The 12,925-nt window shown below is 49.3% G+C and overlaps 5 protein-coding genes across 5 annotated transcripts; 1 reads left to right on the plus strand and 4 right to left on the minus strand.

Moving 5' to 3' along the window:
* Nucleotides 1-69: 69 nt before the first annotated feature.
* On the plus strand, nucleotides 70-2,747 carry BP5553_02094 (uncharacterized protein; the record flags this gene model as incomplete). The annotated part of the gene is made up of 2 exons (XM_032010717.1): nucleotides 70-88; nucleotides 205-2,747. The coding sequence occupies 2 exons, from the start codon at nucleotides 70-72 to the stop codon at nucleotides 2,745-2,747; spliced, it is 2,562 nt and encodes an 853-aa protein (XP_031874771.1).
* A 352-nt stretch (nucleotides 2,748-3,099) lies between these two features.
* On the minus strand, nucleotides 3,100-3,969 carry BP5553_02095 (Cyanamide hydratase; the record flags this gene model as incomplete). The annotated part of the gene is made up of 3 exons (XM_032010718.1): nucleotides 3,100-3,473; nucleotides 3,527-3,658; nucleotides 3,738-3,969. The coding sequence occupies 3 exons, from the start codon at nucleotides 3,967-3,969 to the stop codon at nucleotides 3,100-3,102; spliced, it is 738 nt and encodes a 245-aa protein (XP_031874772.1).
* An 899-nt stretch (nucleotides 3,970-4,868) lies between these two features.
* BP5553_02096 (Uncharacterized protein) lies at nucleotides 4,869-6,755 on the minus strand (the record flags this gene model as incomplete). The annotated part of the gene is made up of 5 exons (XM_032010719.1): nucleotides 4,869-5,184; nucleotides 5,235-5,953; nucleotides 6,001-6,127; nucleotides 6,176-6,344; nucleotides 6,422-6,755. 5 exons carry the CDS (start codon nucleotides 6,753-6,755, stop codon nucleotides 4,869-4,871), a joined length of 1,665 nt encoding a protein of 554 aa, XP_031874773.1.
* A 1,717-nt stretch (nucleotides 6,756-8,472) lies between these two features.
* Nucleotides 8,473-10,903, minus strand: BP5553_02097 (putative succinyl-CoA synthetase subunit alpha; the record flags this gene model as incomplete). Its single annotated transcript, XM_032010720.1, has 7 exons — nucleotides 8,473-8,559; nucleotides 8,613-9,765; nucleotides 9,825-10,096; nucleotides 10,303-10,446; nucleotides 10,506-10,619; nucleotides 10,683-10,690; nucleotides 10,747-10,903. 7 exons carry the CDS (start codon nucleotides 10,901-10,903, stop codon nucleotides 8,473-8,475), a joined length of 1,935 nt encoding a protein of 644 aa, XP_031874774.1.
* A 930-nt stretch (nucleotides 10,904-11,833) lies between these two features.
* BP5553_02098 (Uncharacterized protein) lies at nucleotides 11,834-12,397 on the minus strand (the record flags this gene model as incomplete). The annotated part of the gene is made up of 2 exons (XM_032010721.1): nucleotides 11,834-12,330; nucleotides 12,382-12,397. 2 exons carry the CDS (start codon nucleotides 12,395-12,397, stop codon nucleotides 11,834-11,836), a joined length of 513 nt encoding a protein of 170 aa, XP_031874775.1.
* Nucleotides 12,398-12,925: the final 528 nt, after the last annotated feature.

Below are 12,925 nucleotides of genomic sequence, written 5' to 3' on the forward strand. Positions count from 1 at the left end.
ATAAGCATGCTGCTCCGAGGCAGGTCCAAAGATAGGACGCGCAAAGTGACACCTCCCGGGCCAGTGTCCATGTCAAATGAGCAATTTGGTATGTTATGTGGCATTCCTTTCCACACGGTTGCTAGGACTACTATCCGGCCCAAAACCAAGACACAGTTCCATAGTTTAATACTCTATGAATGAATGGCTACTGACTATGATTAGCCAACTACCTCTCCGACTTGAGAAACAACCGTGTATCGCGACCAAATGGCGCAAGACCTTTGCCTGGCAGCAGCCGCCGCGAGACAGAGCGGGCACCTTCTACAACTCCAATGGCCCCGCCAGCAAATGACAATCCTGACACCCCGAAGGCCGAGTTCCCCCGTTCCGCAAGTGCCATGTCCCACAACCGCAGACAGTCTTCGCTTTCAAACTATTCGTCCATAACTTCAAGATCTGGCCGGCAACTCGTGCAACCTCCAGTCCCAGAACCAATTGCGCCCTTGAAGCCTTCCGAGGTCGTTCCAAGTGCTACATATATTGAACGAGGTCTTAGATGGATGGAGAAGGAGGAGGCCGTCTCCTTACGCGAAGCGATGGAGGACATGGATCTCAAGAAGCAAGAAGAGGAGGAATCTCGAATTCACGCGGCAGCACAAGCTGAGGCATCAGAGTTGGTTTACCAACATCAAACCCCTGACGCCGTTAAGCCAGATGCTCCTTATCGATACAACGATCATCTTAGGAAAAATAGCTATGCCCATGCCAGAACAGCCAGTGTCGGGCGTCACAGTGGCACGTTTATCGCTACGGGTTTGGCCAGAGACATCGCTCCACGTTCTGTTTCTGGTAGCTCGAGCGGTAGTGGGGAGATTCTCTCATCACGAAGCCGGGTCTCGAGTGGTTCCTCTGACGGGTACCAATACGATCGAACAATTACCCCTGACATTAGCGTTCGACACTCGCTAGATTCTTCAAGAGATACAACTGTTCCAAACAGAAGCAAAAAGCCTTATGGAAGCATCTCAGGCAGGTTCCGAAGCAGTTCCCGCAGAAGAAGCAGCGCAAAGAGGAATATCAGTGGAGAAGTTAGCAGTACCTTCACAGGCTCGCAGATATGGGAAGAGCCGGAGGAAAGTACACCTCGGGGACGCAGCCAAGAAGATGCAGAAATACCAGCCCCTCTGCGTATCAAGCCTCGCAATCCCCTAAGCCGTGTACAATTTGTGCAAGATGCCGGACTACGTTCAAACAGCACTCCGCCGGAACCAACCAAGCATCTCCACAGAACCGAGATTTATCGCAATCCACCTACTCAATCCAGAAATCCACTCTATACCGCCAATTCCCATCCCGTGATGGAAGCGCCGAAGCCAGCCCAAACTGACCATCCTATCTCAGAAGTTAATCTCAAAGACGGCCTTGAAATCCGAAGCGATGATATTCGACAAGCAACTAGTATGCGCTTGAAAGACCGCAGCCCCAGGCTGCCGACGCCTACGGCTGTCAGTGACAAGCCAGGCCGTCCGATTGTAAGCTTTGATGTCAATTGGAAGCCGGCAGAGGCTGATGTGAAGCCAGAAGTGCGAAGAAGATCACCTTTCGACCGTCGAGCCGCTGAAAGGCAAAGCATACCTACTCGCTCAGATTCGACGGATGTCGCAACCCCTATCCCAGCCGTTCGCGTTCCTAATACACCCTCAATCCAAATAAAGAGGGCCCCGGCCACCACTGTGCCGACCATAAACCTCCCAGATTCTCGGCCGTCGATCCCAATAATCAATACACCCGACTCAAAGCCCACTATCCCAAGCATAAATTTACCAAATCCTCAACCATCTATTCCCACAATCAATCTACCAGATTCAAAACCATCTGTCCCCACCATTAATCTTCCAGATGCACCTTCAATTTCAGTTTCAGCACCCGGCATCCCGATAATCAATGTCCAATCTAACACACCTACGTCTAATGGTCAACGACCCCTGCCTGATCCGAAAACTGCTGCCGGTCGGTCTCGGCCAAACGGCCATGCAATAGCATCGGCTTCCAGAGGACATTGGTCCCCAGCCCCTGCTGGTAAGAGAGCGACGGCGACCTGTCACCAATGCACATTACCTATCGAAGGACGGGTTGTGGCTCTTCACGGGAAACCAGAACATTTCCACCCGGAGTGCTTTATTTGCTTCACCTGTGGGACCGGCCTCGAATCTCTAGAGATTCGATTCGAACCGCAAGCCAAACGGGCTGAGCGGATTGACAGAATCCAGCGCCGAGCCCGCGGGGAGAACATTCCTGAGATAGAGGGACAAACAATAGGAGAAGATGGAGATGAGAGGCTCCGCTTTTACTGTCATCTTGACTGGCATGATAATTATGCTCCCAAGTGCAAGCACTGCAAGACAGCCATCATTGGAGAGCATACCATCGCGCTTGGCGAGCACTGGCACTATGGGCATTTCTTCTGCGCCGAATGCGGGGACCCTTTCGAGGCTGGCCAAACCCACATTGAGAAGGATGGATATGCCTGGTGCTTGGGCTGCCAAACAAAGCGTACAGAGAGGCGAGCTCCCAAATGCAAGAAATGTAAGAAGCCTGTTATCGGTCAATATGTTCAGGCATTGGGTGGTGAATGGCATGATGAATGCTTCCGCTGCCATGAGTGCAAGAATGGATTTGACGATGGCTGTTTCTATCCCAAGGAAGTTGGCGACGAGACCCATGTTTTGTGTATCCGGTGTTTGGAGGTGAAATTGAAGGCCTGATATAGGCAGGATTTATGACACACGGCCTTACGCATCTGCCAGCACTTTTGCTTTTCGTCCTTTTATGCCTAGCGTTCCTTGACTGCAACGAGACTCAGAGATCACGATATAATGCCAATCATTTGACTACTCTCCTAAGTTTGCTAGCATTTTGGCCGGGTTTGAGGGTTTATTGCGGGAGTTATGTAAATGTTTTAGCTCTAATACATATACGTATGTAGTCCAGTTAAGGTAAATTGTCATTATCCATTATATTACTTGTTCTGCTTCCATCTTCCATATCAACCAACCTGTCGACCTCCTAAACCCAGGTCCCAGCCCTTCTCTCGCCAAAAACCTACTTCATAGCGTCTCACTTATCATAAGGTTCCATCAACTTATTACCCTCCACCCCTTCCGGAAAATCCTTCCCCCCAAGGTGCGTAGAATGCGCCCAAGGCTTCAGACTAATCTCCTTCCTAAGGGTCTTCGCAAAACAAGCACTCCACCCCTTCCTCGGATATGCGGCCACAACACTCTCAATCGTTCCTTTACTCACGAGCTGGGCTTGGCCACCGATGTTATCGAATATGGTAGCGAGTTGGGCGAGTGCGCCGATACGCGTGATGGTTCCGGTGGAACCTAGGTCCTGGTGTCGAATTATGGCTTCGGTTACGTTTTCTGCTTGAGGGAGGGGTGCAGAGAGGCTGGTTAGGACGGAGTGGGCGATGGCGCCGCCGTAGAATTCTGAGGTGGGAAGGGTTAGTGCTGAAGATTGATGTTACGGGGAGGGAACATACCAAATGACATGAGGGTTGCAGATATGTTCTTGTCCGTTGTGCCAATGTCATGGAGGAGACATGTCAGGAAATACGTCTCGTCGAATGAGGCAGTGGACCAAGAGGGGAAGGCATGCGCGAGTATTGCTTTGCCTGTTTGTTTATATGTGGGTTAGCCAGCTTCCATATATTTATATTACAAGAGCCCCAAGAAGCAAAAAAATAGTCATACCATAGTAAAACACCCTCATGCTATGATTGAACGTCTCAATAGCCAACTCCTGCTGCGCATATTGCAACACCGCCTTCGCAACCGCCGATTCAGGCAGAGTGATGGAGGATGCGGAAATATCTGGTGCGACGCCAGAGGCCGACGATTGCTGCTGGAGGAGCGTTTCTATATCGCGGGGTACGGCGGTCCATCCGTACTTTTCGATTGCTGGGTTGGGGGTGCTGTTTGCCATTTTCTCGTGTATGTGTATGTACCTACCTTAGGTAGTAAAATGGGAGATGGATAGGCAGTTGCTTATTAGATCTGAGTATAGAAATGGTCTTATATGAAGCTTGGGTGGCTATGAGTTCTCAACGCTGGCTGAAGCTCAATGATCAATAATGGTACGAGGAAATCAATTTATATAATGTCCGTTTCGGCAATTGCTTGGGATTATTAATCTTACTACATGTCGGGTACACAATATGATTCATTTGTGTACGCGTAACCTCGAAGCTAAGCTACTAAGCAAAGAGGTCGTATCAATAATCTGAGCCCATAGGCGGGGCCTAGAGAGGGGGTGGTTCTGTTCTCCCTGGAATTAGTAATCATACGTCATCCCGCTGTTGCCTTTGACTTTCCCCTGTAGTCCGGCCTGCCGCCAGAAAGGGCGTCGACAAGTCACTCAGTGAGTGTAGATTTATTAAGTTACTGACTTACTCACATGGGTACTAACAGCAAATGGGTAGATACGTAGCACTATCACTAATTAGTGAGTATAAGAGCTAAGAGTAGCAGAAGCGGCTATAGTATAGTAGATGGGTATTTTGCATGGCTATCCAATTCTCAGCAGAAAGTAAGTCGTTATTCAACGCTTTCTCCATGTAATAGAAACACCTAACAAGCCCCGACTTCATATGCTTATTGCCCTTAGGATCTTTTCTTCCCCTTCCTTTCCAACATTCAAAAATTTCCACATTTTCTCTTGCTCTTCGGCAGATGTTAAATACTCCCTGGGTAGTCCGTAATTACCAATGCGCCAAATTCCCGAAGTAGGCGATTCGCCCACCGATTTCAATATTTAAAGTTTATACCTAGGCCGTTTATACCTAGGCCTTCCAGCTAAAACATCTACCCCAATATGGACATAGATCAAAGACCATTATCGGCACACGTGAAGACACCCCCAACAGACCCCTCAGTGTCGGTAATGATGCTCTGCACACTAGTATAAGTGCCAGCACCTAGAAAGAAGAGGCCTATCAGGATGATGACGATATTAAGCGCCAACATCGAGTATCCATATAGCGACTGTTCCTTTAACCAAGTCACGCCCCCGTCCACTCTTCTCATACGAATATAAGCAAGACCCCAGAAGATGAAACCGAAGAAGGAATCGAAGAGTGACGACATCAATGACAACAAATCGGAGAAAAAAGGGATAACTTCTGCAATGATGAAGGCCAGACTGTGAAAAGTTAGCACCAAATATGTTAGGGTGTCAGATTGTTATCTTACACCCAAGTAGCAGCCAAAATGCCTGCCCATGCAGACCAACCAGCAACAGTGTGGCTAGACTTATGTCTTGTCCCTTCAAAAATTCTGAAGAAGATGAACCTCGCTGAGACTGATGCGTAGAGAACGCCGAGGAAAATCAAAGTCGGAATCATGAAGGAGAATGATACTTTCTTGTAAATATCATTGCCCAAAGAGCCGAAGGCCGGTGCTGTGTTGTATTGGTTGCCAGTGTATGCGTACACAACAGCACCCACGATGCCGAAGATGAAGACCTCGGCGATGGTTACTGCCCACAAAGCCTTGGGGAAATCCTTTGGGTTGCGCATTTCAGCAATGAAGCTGGGGAGAGTAATTTGACCGATAAACGTATAGCTGATATTCAAGAAAGCGTTCATCCCTGCAACAAATGTCGTACCCTTGACAGGAAGCGCGGTGACAATCGGCTCCCCGCCAGGAAGTCCCGTTTTCGGATTAACATAATTTGGGTCAGGATTGTATCCAGCCGGGTGCGCCTCGATCGCCGCGAAAATCGCTGCAAGCAAGACCGAGAGGAAGGTGAAGAATGCAGAGAAAGTTGCTAGCTTGGCCAGGGCTGAGAAAGTCCTGGGGAGTGAGAAGAAGAAGCAAATTACTGTGCCGATAACTGCGAACACGATAGTGCATTGACTGTGACTCGTGATGGTGTTAAGGTACTTCGCCGTGACAAGCACGTGCAGGGCCTTCTATTATCAGTAATGGAAATAAGACAGAGTCAAACAGAACATACCTGAATGAAGGTATTGTTCAAGACGAACATGACTGCAGTGGCATACCATGCCCAGGTTTTACCCCAAAAGAGCATTTGGCCGATGTCACACACATCTCGTACTTCTGGATGCCTCAAACAGAACTCCCTTGAAAGGGGTTAGCAGTGCGCTAAAATTACAGATCAGAGAACGTACCAAACGACGAGCGACGTGTACAAGACAAGTCCAGCTATGACCACTGTCAAGATCAAACCGGGAACAAGGCCCAAAACCGAATAGCTGTATGGAAATGACATAATAGCCAAACAGATATATTCGGAGAAGAGCAAGGCGGCAGTCTGATGAAACCCAGTTAGCGCATGCCCTTAAATTCTTAAATTCTAGGGTGGCTTTTCTCCATGATATTTGCCAGTCGATAAATTAAAAGTGCATTAGGCATACATTGCCTACGTCGCAAAGAAATTCCACTTGCCTTGGGCCAACTGCAAGTTCGGTACTGAATGTCATTGCCGGCCTCCAATTCAATTTGCTTCCCTAGGATATCTGTGCTGTCGGTGTCGCTGCCAAAGTCGTATCCTCTCAGATGAGACAGGACGGGAGCAATTCTACCACCGGGATGCTTATCGCTGTTCCCGAACCCGAACCTGCTTCTTGTGCCATTCTCGGTGTCCAAGGCTTCATCACTGGGATTGCGCTCTTCCAATTTTGAGTCGGGAAGAGCGTCTTTACTTGAGTTTTCATAGTCAGTCGGTAGACGCCTTCCTTCTAACGCCATTTTCGAGACGGGAAATGGACAATGGGCGAGACGTGGACAGGGTGGGAGGCGAGAGGATTAGCAGGCTGCATCAAATTGCACCAAGAGGCTCGATTGCGAAGAGGCGCTGGGAGGATGATTCTCGCTCGACTCGTAGGGAGCAGGGCGAACTGTTGCTATTCGACCACAAGGGTTGAATTAAGATGGATGTTGGTTGGTTCGACGGCTATGGTTGCGACACGCAGCTTGTTGAAAACGGGCCAGGTGAAATAGAAGAGATAAATAACGGGGCAGAAGCAGGATATGATAAGGAGAGTTGTTGGACTAAATAACATCTTACCCTGTATCTTTTCCAGTAGGAATGAGCCCCCATTCTGCACTAGCTGCGAAGGCCTAGGATGCCTCCGGGCACGCCGTCTGTAGCAGGTACCCAATAAAAACATGGAGATGGGCGAAAAGCACTTACGCTCCGTATCGAAATTGTGGGGGGCAAGCACGCAAGATGCGGCGGCGGCGCAGTTCAGCCCAATCTAAGACGACTTAAAGGGCAGCGAGTTGAGCTTTCGACGACTACGCAAATGGCCGAGGGATCGGGGCGATCGACGCGCGCTCTAGCCAATCCGATCCATAGGCGAATGCCATTGTTTTGGTGGGTGTCGGGGCTCCGAAAACTCTGAATTGAGATTGAGGGCAAGGCAAGGCTGGGCAGGGAGAACCTGGCATTACTCGAGTAGGGGGACGGGGACTGGGACTGCGTCAGCGGCGACAACTTGAAGCCGTGAGACAGCCAAACGACGGGCAGCGAAGGGTAGTGTACGAAGTACCGTCTGGCTGCTGCGTACAGGCCAAGTCCCAAGTCCCAAGCCGGGAGTAGGGTCCAGTGCAGCAAGGAAGTTGCTGGCGATCCCAGGCCCAGTTGGACTCCAAGGCCAATGGCGACGGCTCCAGCGCCACCCGTGTACCTGGAATGCTGCCCCGTCGCGCGAGAGAAGTGTGGATGGGCTCTGCAAACTGCATGGTTTGGGTCCTCCAGGCGGATCGATTGAGGCGGTCTCGTCCACCACAGCCATAATACTCTGCAAACAGCAAACGACAATGTTGAGATGTCGATGGATAATTATGGATAGGCGACACGTCCCAGTGGTACAGTACAGGCATATATCAGAGAACTTGAGAAGAACGGAGGTGCGAGTGACGTCGGCTCGAAGCTTTGTGGATGGGCTGGGCGAAGCTTATTTAGCGCTGGTTGCTGGCGGGCGTGGCAGGAGGCTGCTGATGCGCCTTGGCACGTGGAACGCGTGCTTTGACTGCCGTGTTATTAAGGCTAACCTCCTTCACAGCCGTCCCCAAGCCCGAAGATGGCCCATCCGCAAATCTCACTTGCCCTCAAGCCCAAGGTCGCCTCCACCAGAACTCCACCTCCCGTGACATACATACTGTACAACAGTAACTCTCAGACTCTCCCTCCTGCTAGGCACCTACAACTTTACAAATCGCATCGCATCCTTGCCACGGACCTTGCTTGTGTCACAGCTACGTAGCAGCATCGAGGTACACCAAGTATAACGGCATGGCATGGCATGATTATACATGTATCAGTCTATGCTCTGTCTCGTCTAATCTACTTTATGCTAAGGATTTGGCTTATGGGAAACAGGTGTTCATCTCATGCAAATATAAAACAAGAAAACCACTGGTGCATATGTATATACGAAGCAAAAAGGGGCGGCACCTTCCCTCACCCCTTATTCGCCAACTCCAGTACCTTCGCCGCAGCCTCCTCGAAGTCGTCGAAGGCAAACAGCGGCAGCCCAGATTCAGCAATCTAGTCCCATTGTTAGCTACCATATCAGCAGGAACAGGATAGACATCACTCACAATCTTCTGTCCCTCCTTTTCGTTCGTCCCGCGAATTCTAACCACCACCGGCAACCGCATATCAAGTTCTTTGAAAGCCATCAGAATGCCATTTGCAATCATGTCGCCGAGCGTCAGGCCTCCGAAGATGTTTACAAAAATCACCTTGACTCGCGAGTCTTGTAAGATAAGTTGAAAACTCTTCTTCACTGTCTCGCTCGTTGCCTTGCCCCCAGTATCCAAGAAATTGGCAGCTTTGCCGCCAGCATCCGCCAATGCATCCACCGTATTCATGGCAAGTCCTGCACCGTTGACAAGAGTGCCGATATTTCCATCCCCGGCGAGCTTTATATAGACGATTCCATCTCTTTCTGCCTCAATTTCTTGAGGATCTTCATCTTCCAAGCGCCGAAGCGCATGGATGTCCGCTTGGCGTTTGGAACTCCGAAATGCGGCATCGTCGAAGCCAAAATTTGCGCCTATAACCTTCAGCCCACCCAGTTGTTCAACGAAGACCGTTTCGAGCAAGAAAGCCTCTTTCTTGATGTACATGTCCACCAAAGTGTCGAGTAATTTGGGCAAAGCATTCAGCGCTCCATTTTTCAGCTGTAGGTGCTCGGCAATTGCTCCGATATGGCTGCCCTCCAAGCCTTTCCTGTAATCGAATGGGAATTTCTTTGCTTCGACTTCTAGGTTCTCTGGATCAGTCATTGGTGAGGCAATGATGCATGGTGATCGATTCGCCCGGTCTACAGCTACAGCAAGCATGCGTTTTCGGCCTTCCCCTCCTGTTTTGGCGGCATCAATGCCATTTTCCCGAAGAAGATCAAGAGCAAATTCCTCCCTGATGTGAAGGTTACGCTTCTGCGTAATATTTGCTAGATGTGAGGTTGGAGCTCTTAATGCGGGTCTTGTTCTTCTCATAGTATGCATGCTTCTCCGTTGCGAGGCTCCTGTGGTAGCGAAACCACTGCTGGCCCGCCCAGACCTTCCAAGTAAGATCTTCATGGCATCTCCGAACTTCTCTGGGTGATTAACAATAGTGGCACCTGCTTCTTCAAGGCGCTTGATCTTGGTCAATGCATCGGGCTCTCCTGGCAGAGTGAACGCTCCCGCGTGACCCATAACGCGGCCAGGAGCAGCGTGAATTCCCCCAATAATAGCTGCGATTGGTCTATAGGGTTGATATCAGTATTCAAATTCTTCAGACACAAGACTGAAAATGATGCTTACTTAGGGTTGGGCGAGCGTCGCCGATAGTCGGCAATCCAATCAGCAGCATCCATTTCTGCCTCTCCACCAATCTCCCCGATTAACACGATGCCCTCCGTGTCATTGTCGTGCTCAAAAATATTCAAGGCATCAACAAAGTTTGTGCCAGGGATAACGTCACCTCCCACGGCTATACATAAGCTTTGCCCGAGTCCAGCCCTTGTTGTAGAGGCCACGGCTGCTTGGCTATTAATAAATGAATAGGCATCGGGAATAAATGCTTGCCTTCGTAGCTAAGAGTCCCAGATTTAGCAACAATACCAACGCGTCCTGGCGAGAAGCACGGAAGTGGTTGAAATCCAATTCTGCATTTTCCAATGGCAGATATAATACCTGGAGCATTAGCGCCGATCAATCGTGACTTTGATTGTGATTTTAGCATCGAATGTATCTGTCTGTATTAGCATCGAAAATATAATTCCTTGGAATCAGGACTTACTCTAAGGATGTCATGAATTGGAATATGCTCTGCGACCGCGACGATAAGAGGAACTTCTGCCTCGATAGCTTCTTCAATGGCCGCAGTGGCTTGGTGAGCCGCAACATAAATCCCAGTTGCATCTGGCTTCAGTTTCTCCATTGCCTAGAAACCGATAATATTCAGCAGGGGGGGTCTGAAAAGCACGTGAAGATATTTCTTACCTCTCGAACAGTAGGCAAGACAGGCAATCCAAGATGCTCCCCATTCTTTCCCGGCGTAACACCGCCCACTATATTGGTGCCCCATTCTATAGACTCCCTCGCATTTGCAGTAGCCTACGCCTCATCATCAACACAAACCTCCACGTTGAAAGCACCTAAAAGCAGCTAAAAACTCACCTGTCTCCCTAAACATACGCATCAGTCACAAAAGTCGGCAGAAAATAAAATAAGATAGAAATACCAGTAAATCCCTGAAAAATAACCCTCGTATCCTTCCCAATCTTTAGATTCGAAATCGTATCCTCATATGACCGTCGTCCCAGCGACGTGCTGAAGAATGCCTGTCTCCCAATGCTCCGGGGTCGGGTCCGCAGTAATACATGGCGCGGAGACATCATTTTTGTCGTTCGTTGCCAAATGCATCTACAACTGCCTTATCAATGCACATATAATCATGAGCGATCTAAGAATTCGTGAGAAGTACAAAATGTAGCAACAATCCAAGGGATATAACGAAAAGTTTCAAGAGCAGAAAGCCGAAGAGTTAGTATATACACCGATGGCGGAGATGTCTGAACCAGTCTGATCAGATGATAAATCACAGGGGCCGGGAAGATAGCCCTTATGTGTCTAATAACTCGGTCTGGGCATTTCGTACTGTGGTTCTCGTCCGGACGAGGTCGGCAGGAGTCCAGCTTGTGTGTTTGGCCACTGGGAAACTGGTGGGGGATTCTGGTGGGGCGGTGTCGGATGTGCCATAACGGCTATATGACACTCGGGCTGTCCGGGGGAAAACGGCTTCAGGAGGAGGATGGGTGTCAGTAGCTATGTTGTTCGGATAGGTTTAGATCAGTAAACACGCCTATCTTTTCATTTAAGCTTCCCCATAATTTCGTTTCATGGCTCGGTCCGGGTTTGAGGATTCTCGGAGTTTAGCGGTGGATGTTGGGGTTTCTTCGTCCACCCACCACGGTTAACGATACCCGGGTGCTATTTGGTAATCAAAGGTTATAAGACTCTAGATCTAAGATACTTATATATCTGAAGGTAAATATCTTGCAAGTGGTCAATAGAGAATACTGCTCGCACAGCTTTTGTGGTCCTAGATCTAAGTCAAGTATGGAAATATTCCCAATATCGGACACAACGGAAAATCGAAACACGACCAAGCTCCCTCCATCATCGTCTCAGTCCATAAATAAGGGCGCGATCTCCATCATGTATGGACATACCAATCCTCCAACGCCCAGATCCGATGCCATGCTATATACACATAACTCCTGATAGCCCATATTATGCCGTCGCCGTTTATACAAAGGTTTTCCATCCTAGTCGTCCCAAACAGCAGCCTTGGCCTTCTCAGCATCCTCCTTCGCCCTAACCGCAGCCTCCTTTTCCTCTTTCCTTCTCTTGATCTCCTTCTCCTTGACAGCCCGCTCATAGGCCCTCTGCTCCTCTGTCTTCTTCGGAGCCTTGACCCCCAGCGCCCCAGCAATCATCCTCTTCGCAACAGCATCGGTTTTCTCTGGTCTCGTACTCCGCTCACTCTTCACATCACTCGAGCCGTTCATGTCATATCCGTATGGGTTGGCAAAGGTTTCGGCGTTCATGAAATGTGTCGGGGAGCTAGGTGTGGGAGGCGGAGCGGAGGGGTAGTCTGCAGATTTCTGGGGTGACAATGGTCGGTCTGTTTCGTCTCCAGAGTCGGATTCGAAGTCTTCATCTTCCCAAGATTCTGCCACTGCTTTCTTCTTCGTGCCTGATGATCCTGGTGCTCTTGTGGCTTGGGGATTTATTGATAATTTGGTGAGCGTGGACTCGAGTGCTTTTGGAAGTCAGTATGATTGCTTGCTTTGGAAACCGTAGGTGTACATACCTCTGGATTCTGCCATGTTGTTGTTCCTAGAAACCCGGTCAGCCATGCCTCTTGTCGAGCGCAATGCTAAAATGCATGTACCTACTAGTACTAGGTAGGTAGGTAGTTGCTTTTCTTGCTCTCAGAACTCGCTCAAACACAGAACTCGCAATTTCGCCGGCGCTTATATGTATATATATCAGTGATTTACATGGGATTGACGCCGTGGCAGGTTCCACCAGGGAATTATTGGAAGGTGTACAGATCCTAGGGGCATGTGTATTGCGTGTCGTTACGGTACATGTGAACACACGCCAAAATACAAATAGCGGAGCAGCCAGCCAGTGCGGGGATCTCTATGGCTAAATTACTCGATTGGGCAGCCGTTAGTGATGCAGTACCTACCACAACCTCCCCCCGATCAGTGACCCCAGCTGGCGATAGCTGTTCTGGCTGCCTAGAAGGAAGTTTGAGAATTACAATCGGCCCTTATATATGAATACTTACAAGTACATTGGACGTCACCGGATTAATCCCAAAACTGGTAATGTTTTTTGCGGGCTAA

This window comes from Venustampulla echinocandica, assembly GCF_003357145.1.
Source record: "Venustampulla echinocandica strain BP 5553 chromosome Unknown scaffold_0, whole genome shotgun sequence".
Taxonomy (NCBI): Eukaryota; Fungi; Ascomycota; class Leotiomycetes; order Helotiales; family Pleuroascaceae; genus Venustampulla; species Venustampulla echinocandica.